This window comes from Pan troglodytes, chromosome 6 (genome assembly GCF_028858775.2).
Source record: "Pan troglodytes isolate AG18354 chromosome 6, NHGRI_mPanTro3-v2.0_pri, whole genome shotgun sequence".
NCBI classification, from domain to species: domain Eukaryota; kingdom Metazoa; phylum Chordata; class Mammalia; order Primates; family Hominidae; genus Pan; species Pan troglodytes.
Window position 1 is genome coordinate 81,179,359 of NC_072404.2, and position 25,777 is coordinate 81,205,135.

General features: G+C 47.3%; 2 protein-coding genes across 18 annotated transcripts in view; one reads left to right on the top strand and one right to left on the bottom strand.

Annotated features, from left to right (window-relative positions):
- LOC751032 (uncharacterized) overlaps positions 1 to 25,777 on the top strand; it is a 341,389-nt gene that overhangs the window by 134,595 nt on the left and 181,017 nt on the right. For all 16 annotated transcript variants that reach the window (XR_010158493.1, XR_010158494.1, XR_010158496.1 and 13 more), the window contains exons 17-18: positions 21,360 to 21,543; positions 24,600 to 24,688. Coding sequence is in view for 10 of the 16 variants with exons in the window: in XM_063814431.1 (XP_063670501.1) it covers positions 21,360 to 21,543; positions 24,600 to 24,688 (273 nt within the window). In the remaining 6 variants the exon portion in view is untranslated. The remainder of the gene's footprint in view (positions 1 to 21,359; positions 21,544 to 24,599; positions 24,689 to 25,777) is intronic.
- LOC129135499 (speedy protein E12-like) lies at positions 3,179 to 13,211 on the bottom strand. 2 transcript variants are annotated; one of them, XM_054655744.2, is made up of 7 exons: positions 11,982 to 13,211; positions 10,793 to 11,011; positions 9,702 to 9,760; positions 8,386 to 8,471; positions 5,729 to 5,972; positions 5,502 to 5,606; positions 3,179 to 4,648 (listed from the first exon to the last, which is right to left on the bottom strand). In XM_054655744.2, the coding sequence occupies exons 1-6, from the start codon at positions 12,109 to 12,111 to the stop codon at positions 5,547 to 5,549; spliced, it is 798 nt and encodes a 265-aa protein (XP_054511719.1). In that variant the 5' UTR covers positions 12,112 to 13,211; the 3' UTR covers positions 3,179 to 4,648; positions 5,502 to 5,546. The 2 variants fall into 2 exon arrangements, with proteins under 2 accessions (XP_054511719.1, XP_054511718.1); XM_054655743.2 differs by having other exon boundaries at positions 3,179 to 5,606.

The window sequence follows — 25,777 nt, forward strand, 5'->3', positions numbered from 1 at the left end:
CCCGGGAGGTGTTTATCCAAGTGCAATAGGAGATATTGGTGACTGCAGAGTCCCCTCAGTGTTCTGCTAGTAAATAGTTGAAGGTTGATCAGTGATCTCCAGCATTTTCAGTCTGGCATGGAAAAGCCCCCATGTAACTGGTAAAGGTATCAGTAAGCACCAGGAGGTATCTAAATCCACCAGGAGCCATAGGCATCATGTTGATGTCCATTTACCAGTCTTCCCTGGCAAGATTCTCTGAATTGTACTGCCTTGGCCAAAAGAGGTATGGGAGGGGCTGGGCACAGTGGCTCGCGCCTGTAATCCCAGCATTTTGGGAGACCAATTCGGGTAGATCATTAGAGGTCAGGGGTTCAAGACCATCCTGGCCAACATGGTGACATTCCATCTCTACTGAAAATACAAAAAGTTAGCTGGGTTTGGTGTTGGGTGCCTGTAATCCCAGCTACTCGGGAGGCTGAGGCAGGATAATCACTAGAACCTGGGAGGAGGAGGTGGCAGTGAGCTGAGATCTCGCCATTGCACTCCAGCCTGGGCAACAAGAGCGAAACTTCATCTCAAAAAATAAAAAAAGAAGTCTGGGTGTGGTGGCTCGTGCCTGTAATCCCAGGACTTTGGGAGGCCAAGATGGGTGGATCATGAGGTCAGGAGTTCAAGACCAGCCTGGCCTAGATGGTGAAACCCTGTCTCGAGTAAAAATACAAATATTAGCTGGGCATGGTGGCACACACCTGTAATCTCAGCTACTCAGAAGTCTGAGACAGAAGAATTGCCAAAACCCGGGAGGGAGAGGTTGCAGTGAGCCGAGATCGCGCCACTGCACTCTAGCCTGGGTGACAGAGCAAGACTCCGTCTCAAAAGAAAGAAAGAGAAAGGAAATTCCCCAGGGAAGTACCTCAGCTTATTTCATGAAGAGGTACTGAAGGAAGCAGAGGCACGTGGAGGACTTCCCCACCTCGTGCAGCTATTTGGGCCATGGCGTCTGAAATGTATTATTTCAGAGTCACCCCTTTGATGACCTTGGCAGTGGACTGCAGTCATCTGTTTAGGCCTTTCCATGGCCCGTGTCAATGCCGGTATTTCTGTCTGTTGCACATTTGATTTCCTTGCTGTTGGCATTTAGAAGGCCCCCTGTTTCCCAGATCACACCACGGGCATGGACTGCAGAGATTGCGTCTTGTGAGTCTGTAGAAACAGTCAAGGCCTTGTCCTCTCTTAGGTCCAGAGCTCAGGTTAATGCAGATTTTCCCAGCCGTCTGTGCTGAAGTCCCTGTGGGGAGGCTCCCGGCTGGTTTCCTGTAGGTAGACAGCTACACATCCTGCCCTTCATTGGCTTCTTTTCATGAAGCTCCTGCTGTCTACAAAACATGTCTCCCTTTTCTTCTTGAACCACATCTCTGTTATTGAAACTCTAGAAGTCAGCGAGGCACAGTGGCTATGCCTGTAATCCCAGCGCTTTGGGAGGCCAAGGTGGGCGGATCACCTGAGGTCAGGAGTTCAAGACCAGCCTGGCCAACATGGCGAAACCCTGTCTCTAATACAAATACTAAAATTAGCCAAGCATGGTGGCCACTGCACTCCAGCCTGGGTGACAGAGCAAGACTCTGTCTCAAATAAAGAAAGAGAAAGTATCATGCTTTTCAGAGTTCTGTGGGTTGTTATAGTGAATTATCAAACCTGAGGACGTGGTGGGAACCTCCAAATTTGCAGCCAGTTGGTGAGAAGTACATGCGGTCTGTGGACACCCAAGCTTGCAGCTGCATCTGAAGCGAGGGCAGCCTAGCGGGGGCTGGTGGCCTTAACCTGTGGCATTTGATGTAACATCAGGGAGTTGACATCAGAATTACGTCACACAGGCCAGGTGCAGTGGCTCATGCTTATAATCCCAGCAATTAGAAAGGCAAGATAAGAAGATCGCTTGAGCTTGAGTCTGAGCCCGCAGTGAGCTATGACCGCACCACTGCACCCCAGTCTGGGTGACAGCACAGGACCCCGACTCCAAAAATAAAAAAGAAAAATCACAAAGAATTGCATGGCAGAGTGCCTGCCTTTCACAGCTTGAACTGTTGCAGGAACTTTCTTTTTTTATTTCTTTCTTTTTTTTTTTTTTTTTTTTTTGTGATAGAGTCTCACTCTTTCACCCAGGCTGGAGTGCAGTGGCACGATCTTGGCTCACTGCAGGCTCCGCCTCCTGGGTTCACACCATTCTCCTGCCTCAGCCTCCGGAGTAGCTGGGACTACAGGCGCCTGCCACCGCGCCCAGCTAATTTTTTGTATTTTTAGCAGAGATGGGGTTTCACCGTATTAGCCAGGGTGGTCTTGATCTCCTGACCTCATGATCCGCCCACCTCAGCCTCCCAAAGTGCTGGGATTACAGTCCTGAGCCACCGCGCCTGGACTTTTTTTTTTTTTTTTTGAGAGGGGTTGGGGAGACATTTTCTCTGCTAGTGATTCTCCTGCCTGGTCTCGAACTCCTGCTGGGATCACAGGCGTGAGCCACCACGCCCAGCCACCTTTAGAGTTTTCTTACCACCTGGTTTTCCTCTCTCAATATCTTTCTCTCATTTCCTGCTTTAAAACTCTAGCTTGGGGTCTGGGCACAGTAGCTCATGCCTATAATCCCAGCAGTTTGGGAGACTGAGGCGGGTGGATCACTTGAGGTCAGGAGTTTGAGACCAGCCTGGCCAACATGGTGAAACCTTGTCTCTACTATTTTTACAAAAGTTAGTCAGACGTACAGGCGGGTGCCTGTAGTCCCAGCTACTTGGGAGGCTGAGGCAGGAGAATTTGGTGGAATGCAGAGGTGAAAGTTGCAGGGAGCCGAGGTTGTGCCATTGCACTCCAGCCTGGGAGACAGAGCGAGACTGTCTCCAAAACAAACAAACAAACAAACAAAAAAACCCTGTAGCTTGGGATCAGCCTTCTCTTCTGTTGTTTTTCTTTAAAAAATAAAAATTAAAAATAGGCTTCAAGTGATCCTCCCGCCATGACCTCCAAAACTGCTGGGATTGTAGGTGTGAGCACTGCACCCAGCCTTATGTTTTTTTCTACATAAAAAACAGCACAGGATTATCTTCCAAAGCTAATAAATATGTTCAAATAACCACAACCCCATTAAGGAAAAATGTCACTTGACAGCAAATAATCAATCCAGACCACAATATGATCACACTCACTGTGAAGGTGAGAAAAGTTCATCTTTATTATGTTTCCCCAAGAGATGCACTGCACTGTTCTCTTGAAAACACACAGCTCGTGTCCTCCTTTAGAACACACATCCTCTTTAAAGTAACATACAAACATGCCAAAACAAGATAAAAAATTCCATCTGAATTCTCACATTTCAAACATACACTAAATATCAAATAAAAATTTATTTTTACAAGAATTTAGGGGAACTACCACATAGCTATAAATGTAATATATATGTTAACTAAGTATCATAGATAAAAACCATGCTCCCTTCAGCAGCACGTGTAATAATAGATACCAACATTGAAAGGTAAAAGATTTAGGATGAAAAGAATCCTCTCTTAAAAAGGAAAACAAAATTATATGTATGTGTATACAACAGTTATAACACCCATCACACAGCTTTATAGAAACAGCATCTATTCAAAAATACCAGTACTTCCAAAATATTTAAAATAATATTTAAAGTAATAATAATATTTAAATAAATAAATATAGTTAATAAATATTTCAATAAATAAAATAATATTTAAATAATTCTATACCCATGTTTTTCAAAATAAACCAATAAAATAGATAGTATATATTAGACGTGTTAGTATATATATCTGAGACATGTTAAAAATCACAACGGAATTCTCACAATTCAGTCACAAACCTAAACAGCAAATAAAAATTTCTATCACCAGAATTATGTTTTTTTCTGGTGGGGAACTACCAATAGCTATAAATAGAAGAGATTATTATGGAAGTATCATAGATAAAAAGAGTGCTCGCTTCAGGAGCACATATAATAATACAGAAAAAAATTTAAAGATAATAAAAGATTTAGGATAAAAAGAATTCTCACTTAAAAATGAAAAGAAAATTATCTTTATGTATATATAACAACTATAACTCTCATCAAAAAACTCTACAGGAACAGCATGTTTTCAAAAGTACAACAATTTCCAAACTATTTGAAATAAACCTATTAATAATTCAATGGCCAACATTTTCCAAACAAACCAATAAAATGCATAGTGTGCATGAAGCTATCTGTTACAGTCTGTGGCACTCATATTTCACAAAGAATTCTGTGCCAATCTGAGCCCCTGCACTGTGCCTTCAAATGCTCCTGGACTGTGGCAAGCAAGTCCGTAAGAAACAGGACCTCCAGGTTCCGTCCCAGGGAGGTTGGCATTCAGCAATATAAAAAGGGAGGTGGTGCCGCAGGAAACGGTGGAACTGGAAACACTCCTGGTTTCTTACTTTTCTCCAAGGACTCCTAGAAGTACCCCACCCCACCCCTGCTCCTTGGAGGACAACGTGATCACTGTATTCAGCTCTGTCAAGAATGGTCCAGGTTCTTCTAGATGATCTGCACAAATGGTTCCTCTCCTCCTTCCTGATGTCTGCCATTAGCACTGGAATAAAGTTCCTGCTGAAAATCCACATCTCCCCTGGGTCCGGTGTTCTGGAAGTGAGAGAGACAATGTCACACCTCAAGGAGGCAGCTCTCTAGACAGGAAGGTTATTCACGTCCCATGTCAAGTCTAGCTAGAGTTCAGAGCAATTGAGAAGTGCAATTTTATCTCCTGCCTTTCATTCTATACCCTGCTTCTGAACCATCGTGTTCAACTGTGAAACTCACACTTTGGTGACCCTGACTCCAAAACTTAATACACCCAAGGTCAGCCCCAGTGCTCTGCTTCATAGCAAGGACTTTGGGTGGGTCTTCCCAGGGAGTAGGGCACCCTCAGAGAATGTGGCTTTGGACTTCATCACAGCTGGGGCCTTTTGTGTCACTTCAGATCTAAACTTGTAACCGTGCTAGATCTGTTTCTAATGTGACAACATCAGGAACCACGAGTCCAGAAGCCTAATCCATAATCCTCCCTCCTCATGACGAAGTCTCATGCTCTGTGCTCAACATGGTTAGCTGCACAAGATGTAAACCAAAGCTTCACTGAACCCTCGACCCAAATCGGTAACTCAAGTGCGTCAATCATAATGAACCTCCCCGAACTCAGTATTTATGATTATTTTTGAGGCAGGGTCTCACTCTGTCACCCGGGCTGGAGTGCAGTGGCAGGATCAGGGCTCCCTGCAGCCCCGACCTCCCAGGCTCCAGCGATCCTCCTGCCTCAGCCTCCTGAGTAGTTGGGAGTAGAGATGCCTCCCACATCGCCTGGCTAATTTTTGTATTTTTGTGGAGAGGGGATCTCGCCACGTTGCCCAGGCTTGAAGCCAGATCAAGCAATTGGGTTCCTTGGATTTCCGAAATAGACCCCAATATTCTGCCTTTACCCCGGAGGATGCAGATGTACCTTCTCTCAGGCCGATGACCTCAGGCCTCCACGGTCCCTGGAGCTCTAGGAAAGGTGGGCGCGATCTCGCGCCCACACCCAGTGCTCTGGGTCATAAGCCTGGATCTGGAAAAACAAATGCGCTTTGAGAAGACGGGGACTCCCCAGGATACCCCTCTCTCCCCTAGTCCAGCCTCCAGCCCACCCGATTCCTCCCCACATCCTCCACGTCCCCAGGCCCCACCCACCTCTTCCAACTCCTCCAGGGAAACCCAAGCCCTGCAGTGCATGTAACAGAAGAAGTGGAACCGATGCTTCCGGAACAAGGCTATCTGAGAGCGGTTCTTCCTGGCCCTCGGGTTCATGTAACGGCATAACTGGAACCAAAGCTCATGGAGCAAGGATATATGAGAGCGGGTCTCCTCGTACAGGAAGCAGATGATGTTTTGTTTGGGGGCCTCGTCGTCCTCCTCCATGTCATTGGCCAGATAGCTGAGGACAGAAATCAGGTTGCTGCTCAGGGGCACCACCAGGAGAGACCTCCGGCTGAGGTCAGCTTCCCAGAGAGGAAGGTAAGGGACCGTCCCTAGCTCAGGACTGGCACCCACCCTGCAGAGAGCCATGCCTTCCTCAGGAGGGCTCTGCTGGACAGAGACCTGATGAAGGGCGTCTCCCACTCCTTCAGGATGGAGACAAAAACCCAACTGGTGACCAAGAGTGGTGGCTTATGCCTGGAATCCCAGCACACTGGGAGGCCGAAGCAGGAGGATCACTTGAGGCCAGGAGTTTGAGACAGGCCTGGGCACCATAGCAAGACCCTCGTCTCTATTAAAAATATAAAAAATACGCCAGACGCGGTGGCTCATGCCTGTAATCCCAGCGCTTTGGAAGGCTGAAGCAGGTGGATTGCTTGAGACCAGGAGTTTGAGACCAGCCTGGTCAACACAGAGGAACCCCATCTATACTAAAAATACAAAAATCAGCCTGGTGCGGTGGCACACCCATTAGTCCTAGCTACTCAAGAGGCTGAAGCATAAGAATTGTGTGAACCCAGGAGGCGGAGGTTGCAGTGAGCCAAGATTGGGCCCCTCCATTCCAGCCTGAGAGACACAGCAACACTCTTGTCTTGATAAATAAATAAATAAATAAATAAATAAATAAATAAGTAAATAACTGTCCAGTTGTGGTGGTACAGCCCTGTAGTCGGAGCTAATCAAGAGGCTGAGGTGGGAGGATCGCTTGAGCCCAGGATATGGAGGCTGCGGTGAGCTATGATCTCACCACTGCACTCCAGCTTAGGGGACAGGGCAAGTCTGTCTCAAAAAAAAAAAAAAAGCAATTGAATACACTGATATTTTGCCAGGACCCTGCCTTCTACAGGCATCTAGTCAAATGGGACTGGGAGTAATCAGGGGAGATGACCTAATCCCAGTGACACATTATAATAGGATGTAACTGGTGAGCTACGGGCATGCAGAAGTTGGAAGATGAGGGAAGGCATCACAGAGGCTGTAGGGTGAACCGACTTCAAGGAATGGGTCCTTCCCTTCAGAACCACATGTGTGCGGGACACCCAGACAGAAAACACAAATGCAAAGTCAAGTGGAGGGCATTTGGAAGGAGCAGTGAAGCCAAGCCAGGAAACACCAAGATGGCGAGCCAGTGTGGTTGTAGAGATTGTAGAGAGGGTGGAATTGGCACTGTGGACCCTGGCCTCGATAGAGAAAGACATCAGCTAAGGAAGTTGTTCAGGTGGGCGGTGAGGTTGTCGTGCTTTGGAAAGATGTTCAGGCTGCACTAGGAAGCCCCTTGGCTTGGGGAGAGACTCCAGGAGACCCCAACAGGGAGCATTTGACAGTGGATTCGAGTGATGCAAGGGGGACCTGGACTGTGACCTCTGTCACGGGAACCTGGAGGAGGTTGATGGCTTTTGCGGTTGATGTGGGAAGGAGAGAGAGAGAAGAACCGGAAACGTCTGCTTGCTGGGGGAAGTGTCATGTCCGCTCCTCCGCTCCTTTTCTTCTCCCCTTAGGAGCGGTTCATGGTTCCTTTTGTTTTTTGTTCTTTTTTTTTTTTTTTTTTTTTTTTTTTTGAGACGGAGTCTCATTCTGTCGCCCAGGCTGGAGTGCAGTGGTGCGATCTCGGCTCACTGCAAGCTCCGCCTCCCAGGTTCACGCCATTCTCCTCCCTCAGCCTCCCGAGTAGCTGGGACTACAGGCGCCCGCCACCACACCCGGCTAATTTTTGTATTTTTTTTTTTTTAAGTGGAGACAGGGTTTCACCATGTTAGCCAGGATGGTCTCGCTCTCCTGACCTTGTGATCCGCCCACCTCGGCCTCCCAAACTGTTGAGATTACAGGCGTGAGCCACCGCACCTGGCCTGTTTTACTCTTTTATTTGTACACTGGCATTGGAGTTTGTTTTTTTTGCCTGTTTTTTTTTTTTTTTTTTTTTTGAGAAAAAGTCTCACTCTGTTGCCCAGGCTGGAGTGCAGTGGCTCAACCTTAGCTTACTGCAACCTCCACCTCCTGGGTTCAAGGGGTTCTCTTGCCTCAGCCTCCCAAGTAGCTTGGATAACAGGTGCACACCAACATGCCCGACTGATTTTTCTATTTTTAGTAGAGACGGGATTTTGCCATGTTGGCCAGGCTGGTCTCAAACTCCTGACCTCAGGTGATCCGCTTGCCTCGGCCTCCCAAAGTGCTGGGATTACAGGCCTGAGCCACCACGCCCAGCCTGAGTTTCTTTTTAGAGACAACAGTCTAAGATACTACAATCCTGTCTTTTTTGTACACAGAATAAAGAGGACAAATAGGTGAAAGAATAAAAGAAAGGCTGCAATCCCACTTCCCCCGCTGTCCCAGGGCATTGGATATTGATGGATAGGAGGCAGCAAACCACTCACAGAGCCAGGAAGAAATGAATGCGTTGGTATTGCCAGGAGGGGAGGCCGGCCCGGCTGAAATACGCTATGACCATAGCCAGGAGATACTGATGGAGAGAAAGGAACACAGAGAGGGAGAGGTCACATCTTGGGAGAGGAAGATTGTGGAGATAGTGGAATGGGGGTCTGGGGAGGGGTTGCCCATCAGAGAAGGGACCTCAGCATTGGGGTGACTGTGCTCATGTGGAAATTGCGGGGTGGAGGGGTATTCGAAGGTCGGATGCAAATCCGAGAAGCCGGAGGAAGGGTTTTCGGTGATGCTCCCAGGATGGTGGGCTCCGATGGGATCTTGGGAGGGGGTGTGTCTAGGTCGGCTGGTGTCAGGAGGGTCTTTTGTGTGCCAGGCAGAGAACTGTCCCAAGGAGCTGAGAGTAGAGGGCCCAGGAGCTTCAGGACTGCAGCCAGACTGTGGCCCAGGGCTCAGATCCCAAAGGACCCATAGGAGAGGCAGAGGCCACTCATTCACTCTGCAAGAGACCAGCAGAGTCCTGAGGGAGATGCTGACAAATCATAAAAAGACAAAGAATAGCCGGGAGTGGCAGCTCAAGCCTGTGATCCCAGTACTTTTTGAGAGGTGGAGACAGGAGGATCACATGAGCCCAACAGTTGGAGAACAACCTGGGCAACACAGCGAGACCCTGTTTCTACGAAGATTTCAAAAATTCGTTGAGCATGGTAGCATGTGCCTAGTCCCAGCTCCTCAGGAGTCTAAGGAAAGAGGATTGCTTGAGCCCAGGAATTAGAGTGAGCTATGATCATGCCACTGTACTCCATCCTGGGGAGCAGAGCTGGACTCTGTCTCAGAAAAAAAACTGTGTGGGTGCCAAGACTCAAGACCATGGGAGCTGGTCGGACACAGTGCTGATGTCTGTAATCTCAGCACTTTGGGAGGCCAAGGCGGGTGGATCACCTGAGGTCAGGTGTTCGGGACCAATCTGGCCAACAGGGCAAAACCCCGTCTCTACTAAAAACACAAAAATTAGCCAGGCGTGGTGGTTCATGTTTGTAATCCCAGCTGCTTGGAGGCTGAGGCACGAGAATCGCTTGAACCCAGGAGGCATCAGCTGCAGTGAGTCAAGACCGAGACACTGCCCTCCAGCCTGGGCAACAGAGCAAGACTGTGTCTCACAAAACAAAAACAAAAACAAAAACAAAAACAAAAACTGTAGGAGCATCTGGTGGGAGGTGGTGGAGGGAGAACTGTGGGTTTGGAAGCTGCGCCCTCCCCCTGGCCGTGCATTAGAACAGGAACACAGTTACATAGAGAACAACCTTACCTTGTCCGACACCCTCAGATCTTTGTCCCAGGCCAGGAATCTTTTAATGACAGGATCCTCTGTGATTAGAGAGCAGATATCAGCGTGAGAAGCAGGACAGGGTTTCCGTGGGAGCAGCAGGGCAGTGAGGAGAAGTGTGCCTCCCGGGGGAAAGTCTCAGGATTGTGGCCGCGGGTGAGGTGGATGGGAGAGGGGAGAATGACTTTCACTGGGCAAGGGAGAGAGGCTCCTGCTCTGAGACTCCCCTGAGAAGAGGCCGAAGGAGGCCCTGGGTGTGAGAATCTACAGGATGTAGAGCTGGGAATCAGCCAGGATCCCCTCCAGCAGACACGGAGGGACCACTGCAGAGTCATAAAGGAATTCCCATCATTTCCTCATGAGGCAGTCACACATGAGGGTGTGACCATGGCCTTGGTATCCCTCACTATGGATGGAAACACTTAGGTTTAGAAAAGTCAGTAAGAAACATTAAGTTTCAGAGGGCACAGCTGAAACCACTTTTTTGATTTTTGATTTTGTTTTTCTTTATTTGATTTTTATTTTTATTTATTTATTAATTTATTTTGAGACAGAGTCTTGCTCTGTGGGCCAGGCTGGAATGCATTGGCCTGATCTTGGCTCACTGCAACCTCTGCCTCCTGGGTTTAAGCAATTCTCCTGTCTCAGCCTCCCGAGTAGCTGGAACTACAGGGATGAGCTACTGTGCCCAGCCTTGGTTTTTCTTTTGACGCAGACTTTTGCTCTGTCACCCAGGCTGGAGTGCAGTGGTGCAGTCATAGCTCACTGCAGCCTCAAAGTCCTGAGTTCAAGCAATCCTCTTGCCTCAGCCTCCCAACGTGCTGGGATCTCAGGCGGGAGCCACAGCGCCTGGCCCAAAACCAAGCTTTCTTATCCCAAGCACCGACCTTTATCAAGTCTACCTAATCCTCTGTTGTCTCCTAAGTGTCCCTCATGAGTGATCACTTCAGAGTCCTCCCGCATGGAGAGCTCACCCACTGGGGCATATTTTTCCCATTGGAAAAGTGTGGTTATTGGAAGTTTCCTCTTTAGAAAGAACAGGATTGGAGGTGCTCTCTGGGGTGTCCTCCTACCAAGCAGCCTGTTGAAGGCCTCGTAGTACTCAGGGAGCACGAGCGACACTCGCCGTCGCTTCGCCTTCATCTTGAGGCCACACAGCGTCTCCGCCACCCAGGTCTCCTCAGGCTCAGGGGCGAGCTCCTGCTCTGGCTCATCGTCAGATTCATCCAAACACTCCCTCTTCCTTTTCCAGCCAAGGGACCTACGTGGGGGGCTGGGATCTACCCCAGGGGCTGAGTAAAGAAACCAGGCCACCGTGTAATGCTTCTGCAACTGATCACGTTAGACCCCGACCCCAAACCCCAAACCACTCTCCATCCTCCCCAGCCTCGCAGACTGCTGGCTTCTCCAAGCCACCTTTCTGACTTTCTCCTCTGCTCAACCCCATGTGCCACTCCTTCCCCTCCCCATTCTTCCTCTCTCTGTCCTCAGAACACTGCCTCATATCCTTCCCTGGTCCCTGGCTCTCTGAATCCCTCTTTTTTTTTTGTTTCGAGACAGAATCTTGCTTTGTCACCCAGGCTGGAGTGTAGTGGTGCAATCTCAGCTCACTGCAACATCCATCTCCCGGATTCCAGTTATTCTCCTGCCTCAGCCTCTCAGGTAGCTGGGATTACAGGTGCCTGCCATAATGCCCAGCTCAATTTTGTACTTTTACTAGAGACAGGGTTTCACCATGTTGACCAGGCTGGTCTCAAACTCCTGGCCTCAAGTGATCCGCCTGCCTTGGCTTCCCAAAGTGCTGGGATTACAAGTGTGAGCCACTGCACCCAGCCTGAATTTCTCCATTCTTCCCACACACCCTCCCCAGGTTCTCCTTCCTGACCTCTGATCCTTCTTTTTTTCTTCCTCTTTCTTTTTTTTGAGACAGCATCTCACTCTGTCACCCAGACTGGAGTGCAGTAGCACGATCTCGGCTCACTGCAACCTCTTCCTCCCAGGCTCAAGTGATTCTCCTGTCTCAGCCTCCCAAGTAGCTGGGATTATAGGCACACACCACTACCGCCTGGCTAATTTTTGTACTTTTAGTAGAGATGGGGTTTCACCATGTTGGCCAGGCTGGTCTTGAACTCCTGACCTCAGGTGATCTGCCCGCCTCAGCCTCCCAAAGTGTTGGGGTTACAGGGGTGAGCCACCACGCCTGGCCCCCTTCCTTCGTCTTAGTCAATCCTATGCCACCTCTTCTTCCTCCAGTCCCCTCACCTGATGGTCCCGACACTTCATCATCCACCACCTCCTGGAGGGGGTACCCTGAGGTGCTCCGCTGGGGGCTCTGCTCTTCCTGGGGCTGCGGTTGATGGCTCATGATGATCTTTCCCAAAATCTGTCCCATCTCACCGAACCTAGTCTCTGTTCTGTCCTTGGTCTTCTTCTGGACACTGCTGGGATCCAGAAGAGTGTGTTATCAATTCTCGAGGCTGGGAGAAGTCAGGAGTGGAGAACAGCTCTGAGAAGTTACTGTTGTCCAACTGAACTGCCAGGTGCCGACAGAGTCCGGTCCCTCCAATCAGGAAGGTCGGAATCTCTGATGTCATCGTTCATGCCAACCTGGCAACTAGTTTGAACAAAAACACATGTAACTGCCAGGCTGATCTCTTGTCCTGGAGATCCTGGGTGAATGGTATCTCCTGCCACTGTCCCAACCTCAGACCACTGTCCAAAAGCATCTTCAGGGTCTCCGCATCCCTCTGTTCCCTGTCCCAGCAGAGGCTGTGTCCTCTCCGCTCAAAGCTTGAAGCGTATTGGGGTCTCCTCTTCTCTGTACATGCCCGTTTCAGAGTCCGGTCTGGTGGGAGAGGGATCAGGATGGGAAAGAAAAGTAGGGTAAGCAGAAACGATGAAACCTTACAAGAGTGAGATTATCATGTACAAGAGATCCCAGGAACATTGACTTGATGAAAAAGTCACATCAGAGCACTCAATTTGGCAGAGCTTTTCTGCCGAATGTCTACTGACATTCACTGTCTGAGATTCTGTACTGGGGGTACACGCGTCCTCTGCCCTAAGGCATCTTTGAGTCCAAGAGATATTTTGAGGACTGGAAATCATAGGAAACTGCCCATGAGTTCACACATATTTCCAATGGTGTCCCCAATTTCAGGGAGTCCACGGATCACCTAAAGCCAGCCCCTCCAGTTTGGCTAAGAAACTCTATATATCAAGTTTTGTATCATATGTATTGCTCTTAACTCAGAAAATTCCACCATTTTTGGCAGTGGTTTATTTATTTATACCATTGAAGGAAATGGTTTATTTATGAATCTATATTATGGATATTCTATAAGATACTGGGTGTACAAAAAGACTAAGTCGAAAAACCTCAGCTGTGCACAGTGGCTCATGCTTGTAATCCCATCTCTTTGGGTGGCCAAGGGAGGAAGACTGCCTGAGGCCAGCAGTTCAAGACCAGTATAGGCAATATAGCAAGAGCCCATCTCTAAAACAAAACAAAACAAAACAAAACAAAACAAAATTAGCCAGGTGTCATGGTTGGCACCTGTGTTCCAACAACTTGAGAGACTGAGGTGGCAGGAGGATTGCTTGAGCCTAGGAGTTAGGGGCTGCGGTGAGCTGTGATCATGACACCGCACTCCAGTCTGGGCAACACTGCAAGACCTTGTGTCAAAAAAATTCTTTTAATTAAATATAAAAGAGTTTCATGACATTCAGAGACCATCCAAAGAACCTGTGGGTTCCGGCCAGGCACAGTGGCTCACACCTGTAATCCCAGCGCTTTGGGAGGCCATAGCAGGTGGATCGCTTGAGGTCAGGAGTTTAAGAGCAGCCTGGCCAACATGGTGAAACCCCATCTCTTCTAAAAATACAAAAAATGAGTCAGGCATGGTGGTGGGTGCCTGTAATCCCAGCCACTCAGGAGGCGGGGGCAGCAGAATGGCTTAAACTTGGGAGGCGGAGGTTGCAGTGACCCAAGGTTGCACCATTGCACTCCAGCCTGGGCAACAAGAGCAAAACTACATGTCAAAAAAAAAAAAAAAAAAAAAAGAGAACCTGTGGATGAGTTCCCACATGGCTTCCTAACGGGCTGCGGCTCTCCTAGGAGTCTCTCGCTCATGGGAAAGGCACAAACTGAATGCGGAAGGAAATCCCATTGCTGTGGAAGTCCCATTGTTAGGAAGCTCTGCTTTTCTGGAGTTCAAATTTGCATTCATGACGCTTGAAACCGTCAGAGCTGGGTGTGTCCTCCTACAACAAATCACTTTACTCTCTCTCTCTCCTAGTTAACAGGCTTTCAAATATTAGAACATCCATGTTCTGACCTCATTAAAATTGCTCTTTTGTGGAATGAAAAGCTCTGATTTAACCCGTCTTTAAGCCTGGTATGCATATTCCTCTCTGTTCCGGCCACCTTGTCTAGACACACTACACTGAGGCAGTGCCCATCTTAGATGATGTTGATACATTGTCAAAAAATGGGCAAACCAGGTGCGGTGGCTCACACTTGTAATCCCAGCACTTTTGGAAGCCGATGCCGACAGATAACCAGAGGTGAGGAGGTTGAGATCAGCCTGGCCAACATGGTGAAACCTGTCTGTTTTTCTGTAAAAATACAGAAACAATGAGCTGGGCGTGGGAGTGCACTTCTGTAATCCCAGCTACTTGTGGGGCTGAGGCAGGAGAATCACTTGAACCGGGAAGGTGGAGGTTCCAGTGAGCCGAGATCACGACACTACACTCCAGCCTGGGCGACAGAGTGAGACTCCGACTCAAAAAAAAAAAAAAGTGCCAGACAGCCCAGGTTTGGTCTGATATGTTCAGAAAAAAGCAAAACAGTCACCTCTCACCTTTTCTTTTCCTGCAATGATGCCGTTTAATACAACAATGGCTGTAGGTATGCTGCAGAAATATCATTCAAGTGAAACAGAAGGGCTTTCCTGGCTGGACACAGCGGTCACTCCTGCAATCCCAACACTTTGGTTGGCTAAGGTGGGAGGATTTCTTGCGGCCAGGAGTTCGAGGCTGCAGTGAGCTGTGATCCACCACTGCATTCCAGGCTGGGCATCAGAGTGAGGCCTCTCTCTAAAAAAAACCCTTCACTCCCCAAAAAAAGGGATTCTCAAATACCAGCCTTTCAGCATGAGGATCACATGGAGGAACATTAAGACACAGATGCTGGGACCCAGCCCTATTGATTGTAATTTAAAAACTGAGGTGAGGCCTGATTTAGCTCCGTCATTGGAATCCATTCAGATTTGAAATTCTCTGAGTTGGACAGTGCAAGAGAGATCCTAAAGAAAGCAAAGTCACTGTGGACTGAAATGAGCTGACAAGGTTTTCTGAGCGTGGTGAAATATGATCTGGGCCTCGCTTGGGAGGGCTGTGGCCAGGCCTTGAGTCCGTGGCTCGGTGGGGCCTTCTGAAACAGCCTCCAAGCCGCGCCCCCCCCCTTCATTTGCTAGTGGATGACCCCCTCCAGCAGCTTTGGTGCTGATGGGAATAAGTCGACCTGCAGCGGAAGTTCAGCCCAAGTCTCAGCCCAGCAGCTTCTCCACACCTGTCCGGGGTCTGGTCATGCTGCCGTCTCTGCGGTTCTCTGCGGAGTCGTGGTTTCTGTACCTTGAAGAGAACTTCCCCTCTGGGACCCAGAAACCCAGTGAATCCTCAGGAAAAAAGGGAATGAAATTACTGAAGACAACTCTGTGGCGGGGAGATGGAAAAGAGGCTCTCTCTTTTTTTTTTTCCTAATATTTTGAGACAGAGTTTCACTTTTGTCACCCAGGCTGCAGTGCAGTGGCTCCATCTCGGCTCACTGCAACCTCTGCCTCCCAGGTTCAAGCGATTCTCCTGCCTCAGCCTCCCGAGTAGCTGAGATTACAGGCACCCACCACCACTCCCGCCTAATTTTTGTATTTTTTTAGTAGGGACAGGGTTTTGTCATGTTTGCCAGGCTGGTCTTGAACACCTGACTTCAAATGATCCACCCGCCTCTGCCTCTCAAAGTGCTAGGAATACAGGCATAAGACACTGCACCCGGCCTGTTTTTGTTTTTTAGAGACAAGGTCTCTGTTGCCTTGGCTGGGGTGCAGTGGTACAATCAGCTCTCTGTTGCCTCCTGGGCTCAAGCAATCCTCTTCTCTCAGCCTCCCAAGTAGCTGAGACTACAGGTGCATGCCTGTAGTAGATATAGCATCTTGCTCTGTTGCCCAGACTGGTCTTGAACTCTTGGTCACAAGCGATCCTCTTGCCTTGGCCTCTCAAAGTGCTGGAATTACACGCGTGAGCCATTGAGCCCAACCAGATAAGATGATCTTTAAGGGCCCTTCCCATGGTACCATATCCAAGTCAGCGAGACTGTGGCTATAGCAAGTTTAACATAACCAGATACGCTAGTATTCTGGGCTGCATGGTGTGCCCCCCACCCCTAATTCGTGTATTGAAGCCATGACCCTCCAGACCTTAGAGGTGACCTTATTGGAACCAGAGTCTTTACAGAGGTGATCAAGTTAAAATGAGGTCACTAGAGGTCAGGCACGGTGGCTCACACCTGTAATCCCAGCACTTTGGGAGGCCGAGGCAGGCAGATAATGAGCCCAAGAGACCGAGACCATGATGTCCAACATGGTGAAACCCTGTCTCTACTAAAAATACAAAAATTAGCCAGGCGTGGTGGTGTGGGCCTGTAGTCCCGGCTACTCAGGAGGCTGAGGCAAGAGAATCACTTGAACCCGGAAGGCAGAGATTGCAGTCAGCCAAGATCATGCCACTACACTCCAGCCTGGGTGACAGAGTGAGACTCTATCTCAAAAAAATAAAAATTAAAAAACTAAAAACCTACAGCACGGCCTTTTACATAATGCAATGGTTTGGTAAGCACATGCACCCCAGGGAGGTAGTGGCAGATTCAGTCAACCTTCCCAGCAGCGTGGAGACGCAGTCAGGCATAGCAGGTGTTGATGTGGTTTGAACCCACAGCTTGGCTCAAATCCACACTCCCCTACTTAGTACCGAGTGAAGCCACTTACCCTCTAAGTGCCTTACTTTTCTTTTCTTTTCTTTTCTTTTTTCTTTTTTCGAGATAGAGTCTCGCTCTGTCACCCAGGCTGGAGTGCAGTGGCATGATCTTGGCTCACTGCAAACTTCGCCTTCCAGGTTCAAGCAATTCTCCTGCCTCAGCCTCCCAAGTAGCTGGGATTACAGGTGCCCACCACCATGCCGGGCTAATTTTTGTATTTTTGATAGAGATGGGGTTTCACCATAGTGCCCAGGCTGGTGTCGAACTCCTGACCTCAAGTGATCTGTCTGCCTCGGCCTCCCAAAGTACTAGGATTAGAGGCATGAGCCACCACACCTGGCCACTTTTCTTATCTATATTTGTTATGTGGATGACTTGTGTTAACGCAAATAAGATGCTGCTCGTCATCTTTAAAGAAAATAGGTGGCAACCTGTTATAGCAAGTCCTGTTTTTATTTGTACTTATGAGGCTTTAATTAAACGCTAAGAATTAAAATGCACATAATATTAGACTTTACCTCACAAACTGGCTTCAATTATTCGATGAGACTTATATGTATTACTTAAATGAGGTTAAATTTAACCTTTAAAAAATGATTTATTGTGGCTGGGCACAGTGGCTCACACCTGTAATCCCAGCACTTTGGGAGGCCAAGGCAGACGGATCACTTGAGGCCAGGAGTTGAAGACCAGCCTGACCAACACGGCAAAACCCCATCTCCGCTAAAAATACAAAAATTAGCCAGGCATGGTGGTGCACACCTGTAATCCTAGCTACTCAGGAGCCTGAGACACAAGAATCGCTTGAACCCGGGAGGCAGAGGTTGCAAGGAGGTGAGATCACACCACTGCACTCCAGCCTGGGCAGTAGAGTGAGGCTCTGCCTTAAAACAAAGAAAAATGATTTTGGGGGATGATGGGGTGTCACTATGTTGACCAGGCTTGTCTCAAACTCCTTGCCTCAAGCAATCCACCCACCTCAGCCTCCCAAGTAGCTGGAATTACAGGCACATGCCACCACGCCTGGCTAATGTGTGTGTGTGTGTGTGTGTGTGTGTGTGTGTGTGTGTGTGTGTGTGTGTAGAAACAAGGTCTTACTGTGTTGTTTAAGCTGCTCTCAAACTCCTGGGCTCAAGTGATCCTCCCACCTCGGCCTCCCAAAGCATTGGAATTACAGGTGTGAGCCACCTCACTGAGCCCTCCACCTTTCAGCTGAACGCAGAAAAGTACAATCTTTTAACCCAAAGCGTTCCTCACACTTAGGGTCAGGAAGAGCCCTTCATGCCCTGGAGGCAACTACTAACCCTCTGCTAAACACTCTGACTCTGGGTGTGAGAAACACACCTACTGTGCCCCACATATTTTTCCAAATACAACTTAATTTAGCCTTCACGACAACCCTGGAGTGAAGGATCATTAACTTTATTTCATAGATGTGGAAACTGAGACTCAGAGGCAGGAAATGACCTCCTTCTGGAGGCTGCAAATTCTTTGATGCTCCTTTGATCAACAGGTGGGAGCTGGCCAGAGGTGGTGGCTCACACCTATAATCCCAGCACTTTGGGAGGCCAAGGTGGGAGGATTGACTGAGGCCAGGAGTTTGAAACTAGCCTGGGCAACATAGCAAGACCTCATCTCTACAAAAAATACACAAATTAGCAGGGTGTGGTGGTGCACACCTGTAGTCGCAGCCACTCGGGAGGCTGAAGTGGTAGCATTGCTTGAGCCCAGGAGGTTGAGGCTGGAGTGAGCCATGATCAAGCCACTGCTCTCCAGCCGAGGAGATGGAGATAGACCCTGTCTCAAACAACAACAAAAAAATAGGTGAGGGTCAGCCAGGCATGGTGGCTCACGCCTGTAATCCTAGAACTTTGGGAGGCCAAGGTGGGAGGATTGCTTGAGACCAGGACTTCAAGACCAGCCTGGGCAGCCTAGCAAGATCCCATATATCCAGGCCTCAAATAATCCGCCCACCTTGACCTTTCACTTAGCATAACATCCCCAAGTTCAATCATAGTGTTACAAGTGACAGGATCTCCTTATTTTTAAGGCTGAATTAAATACTCCATTGTATGTATATATCACATTTTCTTTATCCATTCATGTGCGGATGGACATTTTTTTCTTGCTCCTTTAAAATAAGTTCACTATCTATTAGCCTGGGCAACGTGGCAAGACCCCATGTCCACAAACAATAAAAACGATTAGCTGGGTGTGGTGGTCTGTGCCCCGTAGTCCCAGCTACTCAGGAGGCTGAGGCAGGGGAGCACTTGAACCTGGAAGGTGGAGGCCACAGTGAGCCATGATCACACCACTGCACTCCAGCCTGGGTGGCAGTGGTGTCTTCAAGAAAGAAATAATAAAATAAAATAATTTCATCATTTATCTCACCTAAATATGTATTCTTGAATACTATTGTTTTGCCTGGTCTTTTTTTTTTTTTTTTTTTTTTTGAGACGGAGTCTTGCTCTGTTGCCCAGGCCGGAGTGCAGTGGTGCGTTCTCGGCTCACTGCAAGCTCCGTCTCCTGGGTTCACGCCATTCTCCTGCCTCAGCCTCCCGAGTAGCTGGGACTACAGGTGCCCGCCACCACGTCCGGCTAATTTTTTGTATTTTTAGTAGAGACAGGGTTTCACCGTGTTAGCCAGGATGGTCTCAATCTCCTGACCTCGTGATCCGCCTGCCTCAGCCTTCCAAAGTGCTGGGATTACAGGCATGAACCACCGCGCCCGGCCCCCGTTCTCCTTACTGGGTATGTTAAAATTATTTCTTTCAAAGGGAAAGGCTGGTCAAAGTGCAACGGTCTTTACAACTAATTGATCACAACCAGTTACAGATTTTTTTGTTCCTTCTCCACTCCAACTGCTTCACTTGACTAGCATAAGGGAAAAAAAAAAAAGAGGAAAGAAAGAAAATGCTAAACTATTTAATCTGGGCTAGTAAATAGCCAGAAAGAACTTTATAAAAGTGAAATATACAAAATGACACTAGTATGTTTAACTAAAGGTCTAGTTATGACACTTAAATTTGCACATGTTATAGATAATATCAATATAAAAACTGATAGCATGGGTCCATTTTTAATAAATATATAAATATTTTAAACTTTCTAGATCTAAAGCTTAAGGACTATGGAGTGGATCTCATTGAAGTTTCAGGCAATGGATGTGGGGTAGAAGAAGAAAAGTTCGAAGGCTTAAGTAAGTTAACTTTTTCTAATCCTATTATAAAATAATTGGGCCACATGTCTTAGAATTTTGAGTAACACTGTCTTGGGAAACACAAAAACAGTTTTTTTCAAGCCAGTTACTAGATATCATGTATGTTTATTGTTATAGCACTTGAAATATCTTAGTCCTTACTTTATACTCTCTTTCAGCTCTGAAACATCACACATCTAAGATTCAAGAGTTTGCCGACGTACCTCAGGTTGAAACTTTTGGCTTTCGGGGGGAAGCTCTGAGCTCACTTTGTGCACTGAGGTGATAAAATATTTTTATCCATTCACTTGACCCCTTAGAAAAACCTCTCTGGAAATTAATTGGAATCATTATTATTTACAATTTTCTGTCTCAATATCTCAGCTTCTAGCTTCTGAATTCTGTTTTGTCTCACTGCCAATCTAAGTCCTAGTACTTCTGAAATGTGAGCAATAAATGAATGAAATGAAGCAAATAGTATTGTTAAAAAAATTGGTTACCCTTATTAGAACAGTAACTTCTCAATTTGAACATAACATATAGGTAATAAATGATAGTTACCATTGGTTTTCATTATCAATTTTTAGGGAAACATTTCACCAAAGCACTACTTAATTATAGCACAGATACTAAATTTTTATAAATAACTACATGCGCACAGACACACGCACACACACATATATATATATACATACATATATATATATATTTTTTTTTTAGAGTCACACACTGTCACCCAGGCTGGAGTGCAGTGGCACAGTCTCAGCTCACTGCAATCTCTGCCTCCCAGGTTCAAGTGATTCTTGTGCCTCAGCCTCCTGAAGAGCTTGGACTACAGCGTGCACCACCACTCTTGGCTAATTTTTGTATTTTTAATAGAGATAGGGTTTTGCCATGTTGCCCAGGCTGGTCTGGAACTCCAGGCCTCAAGTGATCTGCCCTCCTTGGCCTCCCAAAGTGCTGGAATTACAGGCACGAGCCACCGCACCCTGCCCTACATATACATTTTAATTATAATATCTTTTGGATTCTTTAAAAAAAAATTTTAAAAATTTTAAAAAATTCTTTAAAAAAATTCTTTTAAAAATTTTTGTTTGAAGAGTAATAACAAAACAAATCTCTGAGAATCAATAAATCTTGAGATCATTTATGGTTTTGCAATTCAACCTGAAAAACGAAGTCAAAGTTTTTATCAAAACAAAGCATGTTTAGTGCTCTCTGTCTCACTGTCTTTTAGATGCCAAACCTTAGATTTTATGATGACTCCTCAACTGTTAGATCTCAGTTATCTCAGAGGGATCATCAGCTTTTTAAGAAAGTTTTGAGAGAAAAGCAAGTGAAGAAAAGAGTAGTCAGTGCCCAACATCACGGATCTCTCACTGAACACACCATGCCTGGTATTCTCTCACAGCGATGTCACCATTTCTACCTGCCACGTATCGGCGAAGGTTGGGACTCGACTGGTGTTTGATCACGATGGGAAAATCATCCAGAAAACCCCCTACCCCCACCCCAGAGGGACCACAGTCAGCGTGAAGCAGTTATTTTCTACGCTACCTGTGCGCCATAAGGAATTTCAAAGGAATATTAAGAAGGTACAGTAAATTAATCTCGGTTTTCAAGAGTATTGGTTAATGCACATGAGCAAAAGATTTTACTAAAGATGTTTATTCTTCAGTTGATTCTCTTCCCCTAATTTATTGTGAAATGCTTTATTTGCATTTCTCATTAAAGACTTAACTTCAGGGTGATTTACTTTTTTCTTTTTATCACATAGTGTTTATTAGGACTGGGAAACATAGTGAGACTCTGTCTCTATGAAAAATTAAAAAAAAAATTGACTGGGCATGGTGGCATGCACCTGTAGTTCCAGCTACTTGGGAGGCTGAAGTGGGAGGATCACTTGAGCCCAGGAACCTGAGACTGCAGTGAGCTATGATTGCGTCACTACACTTCAGACTGTGAGACAGAGTAAGACCCTGTCTGGAAAAATATATATACATAGATATACATTTTCTTTATTTTTTATTTTTATCTTTTTTTGAGATGGAGTCTCACTTTGGCGCCCTGGTTGCAGTGCAGTGGCGCGATCTCAGTTCACTGCAACCTCCACCTGCCAAGTTCAAGCGATTCTCCTGCTTCAGCCTTCTGAGTAGCTACCATTACAGGCACGCGCCACCACGCCCAGCTAATTTTTGTATTTTCAGTGGAGACGGGGTTCCACCATGTTGTCCAGGCTGGCCAGGCTGGTCTCGAATTCCTGCCCTCAGGTGATCCGCCCACCTCGGCCTCTCAAAGTGCTGGGATTACAGGCGTGAGCCACCATGCCTGACCTTATGTACTTATATTTTTATGAGAATATTTCTCTTGGTTTTCTGATAAATGAGTTACTGGAACCCTTATGAATTTGAATGCAAATGAAACAGCTAAATGTTATATAATTGTTGTGTTTAAAAAGCAGATTATAAAACTGTCTGTATTATATGATCACAGTTTTATGAAAACAAAACAACAGGCCTAAATGTGTATAGTATAAAGACTGGAAGAGTCAGCACTTCCATGTTCTCAGCGGTTATCCTTGGATGTGAGATCTCATGCACTTTTTGCTCTCTTCTTTGTGCCTTTCCATTTTGCATGCATATTTCTTATAATCTAAAAAGTTACTTAAACATATGCAGCTAAAAACTTTTTTTACTTGTAAAGCATTCGGTGCTAATTTTAACTTTTTTTGTTTAGACGGAGTCTTCTCACTCTGTCGCCCAGGCTGGAGTGCAGTGGTGTGATCTTGGCTCACTGCAACCTCCGCCTCCTGGGTTCAAGTGATTCTCCTACCTCAGCCTCCCAAGTAGCTGGGATTATAGGTGTGTGTCACCACACCCAGCTAATTTTTGTATTTTTAGTAGAGATGGGGTTTCACCATGTTGGCCAGGCTGGTCTTGCACCCCTGATCTCAAGTGATCTGCCCACCTCAGCCTCCCAAAGTGCTGGGATTTCAGGCGTGAGCCACCACGCCCGGCTTTTTTTTTAAAGCTTTTTTGTAAGTCAGCCAGCAAGAACACAGGAGGAAGTACTCAAATCTCCCTTACACAGCTGGGGGCTATGTCAGGTTTTATAAGCGTAGGGTAATGAGGTGTGATTTGATTGGATCTTGCAATAAAGTAATGCTGGGAGGTGTGATCTGACTGGATCCTGCCATGGGGTGACACCAAAACTCAATGTGATTGGATCCTGGCTCCTGCCTTGGGGTGTCTGGTTCTTAAATCGGTCCGAGCTCTTCAGGCTGAGCTCTTAGGTTCCACTCCACGGTGGCACGCTTGGTTAACCTGGGCATGCACAGGGTACATGACCTTCAACCTGCGGGTCGATGGCAATTGAAAAACAACTGACAACTTCATTACATAAAAGTTGAACTGATTCGGGTGCGGTGACTCACGCCTGTAATCCCAGCACTTTGGGAGGCCAAGGCAGGTGGATCACCTGAGGTCGAGGAGTTCAAGACCAGCCTGGCCAAAATGGTGAAACCCCGTCTCTACTAAAAATATAAATATTAGCCAGGCGTGGTGGTGCACCCTTGTAATCCCAGCTACCCCAGAGGCTGAGGCAGCAGAATGCTTGAACCTAGGACGTGGAGGTTGCAGTGAGCTGAGATCGTGCCATTGCACTCCAGCCTGGGTGACAAGAGTGAAACTCCATCAAAAAAAAAAAAAAAGTTGAACTAGATTTGGTCTGATGCAGTTACAGATTAACAAACCACGTCCGACCCTCCTGCCAACACCTTCCACTCCTCATTCTTGAGGGATTAGGGATGGAGGTCATGCTTCTGTATCGACTTCATGCTGACCAGGGGCACTTAGTCCCCTAAAGTGAGAGGAATGAAACTCTTGGGCTTCTGAGTTCAGATGAGTTCTGGGGTCACCCGGAGTAGCTTGAAAGGCTGGTATTGTTGTAATACAAGCTGAAGGTGGAAGTGTTGGATCCTGGAGGACAAACAGCTCACCATCCATTTAAATAAATAGGACCAAAAAGTAACAGAACAGTGGCCACGAGGGGCCCCAACAGAGGAAGAAACCAGGTGAGGTGTGGTATAGTGGACTCGACTGCCTTCTAAATCTCAGTGGTTGTCCGGGTGCGGTGGCTCACGCCTGTAATTCCAGCAAAAGAAGAGCCGAGGCAGGGTGATCACGAGGTCAGGAGTTCAAGACCAGCCGGGCAAACATGGTGAAACCCCGTCTCTACTGAAAATACAAAAATTAGCCAGGTGTGGTGGCGTGTGCTGTAGTCCCAGCTACTAGGGAGGCTGAGGCAGGAGAATTGCTTGAACCTGGGAGGCGGAGGTTGCAGTGAGCCGAGATTGTGCCACTGCACTCCAGCCTAGGTAACAGAGCGGGACTCCATCTCAGTCAATCAATCAATCTCAGTGGTTGAACTACCCTTGATATGGTTCAGCTCTGTATCCCCAACCAAATCTCATGTCAAATTGCAATTCCCAGTGTTGAGGGAGGGACCTGGTGGGAGGTGATTGGCTCATGGCGGCTGACGTCCCCCTTGCTGTTCTCGTGATAGTGAGTGAGCGCTCATGGGATCTGGTTGTTTAGAAGCGTGCAGCCCTCCCACTTCACTCTCTCTGTCTCTCCTGCTCCACCATGGCCAGAAACGTGCCTGCTTCCCCTTCGCCTTCTGCCGTGATTGTCAGTTTCTTGAGGCCTCCCCAGCCATGCTTCCTGTACAGCCTGCAGAACTGTGAGTCAATTAAACCTCTTTTCTTCATAAATTCCCCAGTTTCCAGTAGTTCTTTATAGCAGTGTGAAAACAGACTAATGGACCCTTCTGGTTGAAGGAATGTAGCCATTCTGCTTGTTTAACTATTTCCTTTCTGTTCATCTCTATTTCCCGGGAGGTGTTTATCCAAGTGCAATAGGAGATATTGGTGACTGCAGAGTCCCCTCAGTGTTCTGCTAGTAAATAGTTGAAGGTTGATCAGTGATCTCCAGCATTTTCAGTCTGGCATGGAAAAGCCCCCATGTAACTGGTAAAGGTATCAGTAAGCACCAGGAGGTATCTAAATCCACCAGGAGCCATAGGCATCATGTTGATGTCCATTTACCAGTCTTCCCTGGCAAGATTCTCTGAATTGTACTGCCTTGGCCAAAAGAGGTATGGGAGGGGCTGGGCACAGTGGCTCACGCCTGTAATCCCAGCATTTTGGGAGACCAATTCGGGTAGATCATTAGAGGTCAGGGGTTCAAGACCATCCTGGCCAACATGGTGACATTCCATCTCTACTGAAAATACAAAAAGTTAGCTGGGTTTGGTGTTGGGTGCCTGTAATCCCAGCTACTCGGGAGGCTGAGGCAGGATAATCACTTGAACCTGGGAGGAGGAGGTGGCAGTGAGCTGAGATCTCGCCATTGCACTCCAGCCTGGGCAACAAGAGTGAAACTTCATCTCAAAAAATAAAAAAAGAAGTCTGGGTGTGGTGGCTCGTGCCTGTAATCCCAAGACTTTGGGAGGCCAGGATGGGTGGATCATGAGGTCAGGAGTTCAAGACCAGCCTGGCCTAGATGGTGAAACCCTGTCTCGAGTAAAAATACAAATATTAGCTGGGCATGGTGGCACACACCTGTAATCTCAGCTACTCAGAAGTCTGAGACAGAAGAATTGCCAAAACCCGGGAGGGAGAGGTTGCAGTGAGCCGAGATCGCGCCACTGCACTCTAGCCTGGGTGACAGAGCAAGACTCCGTCTCAAAAGAAAGAAAGAGAAAGGAAATTCCCCAGGGAAGTACCTCAGCTTATTTCATGAAGAGGTACTGAAGGAAGCAGAGGCACGT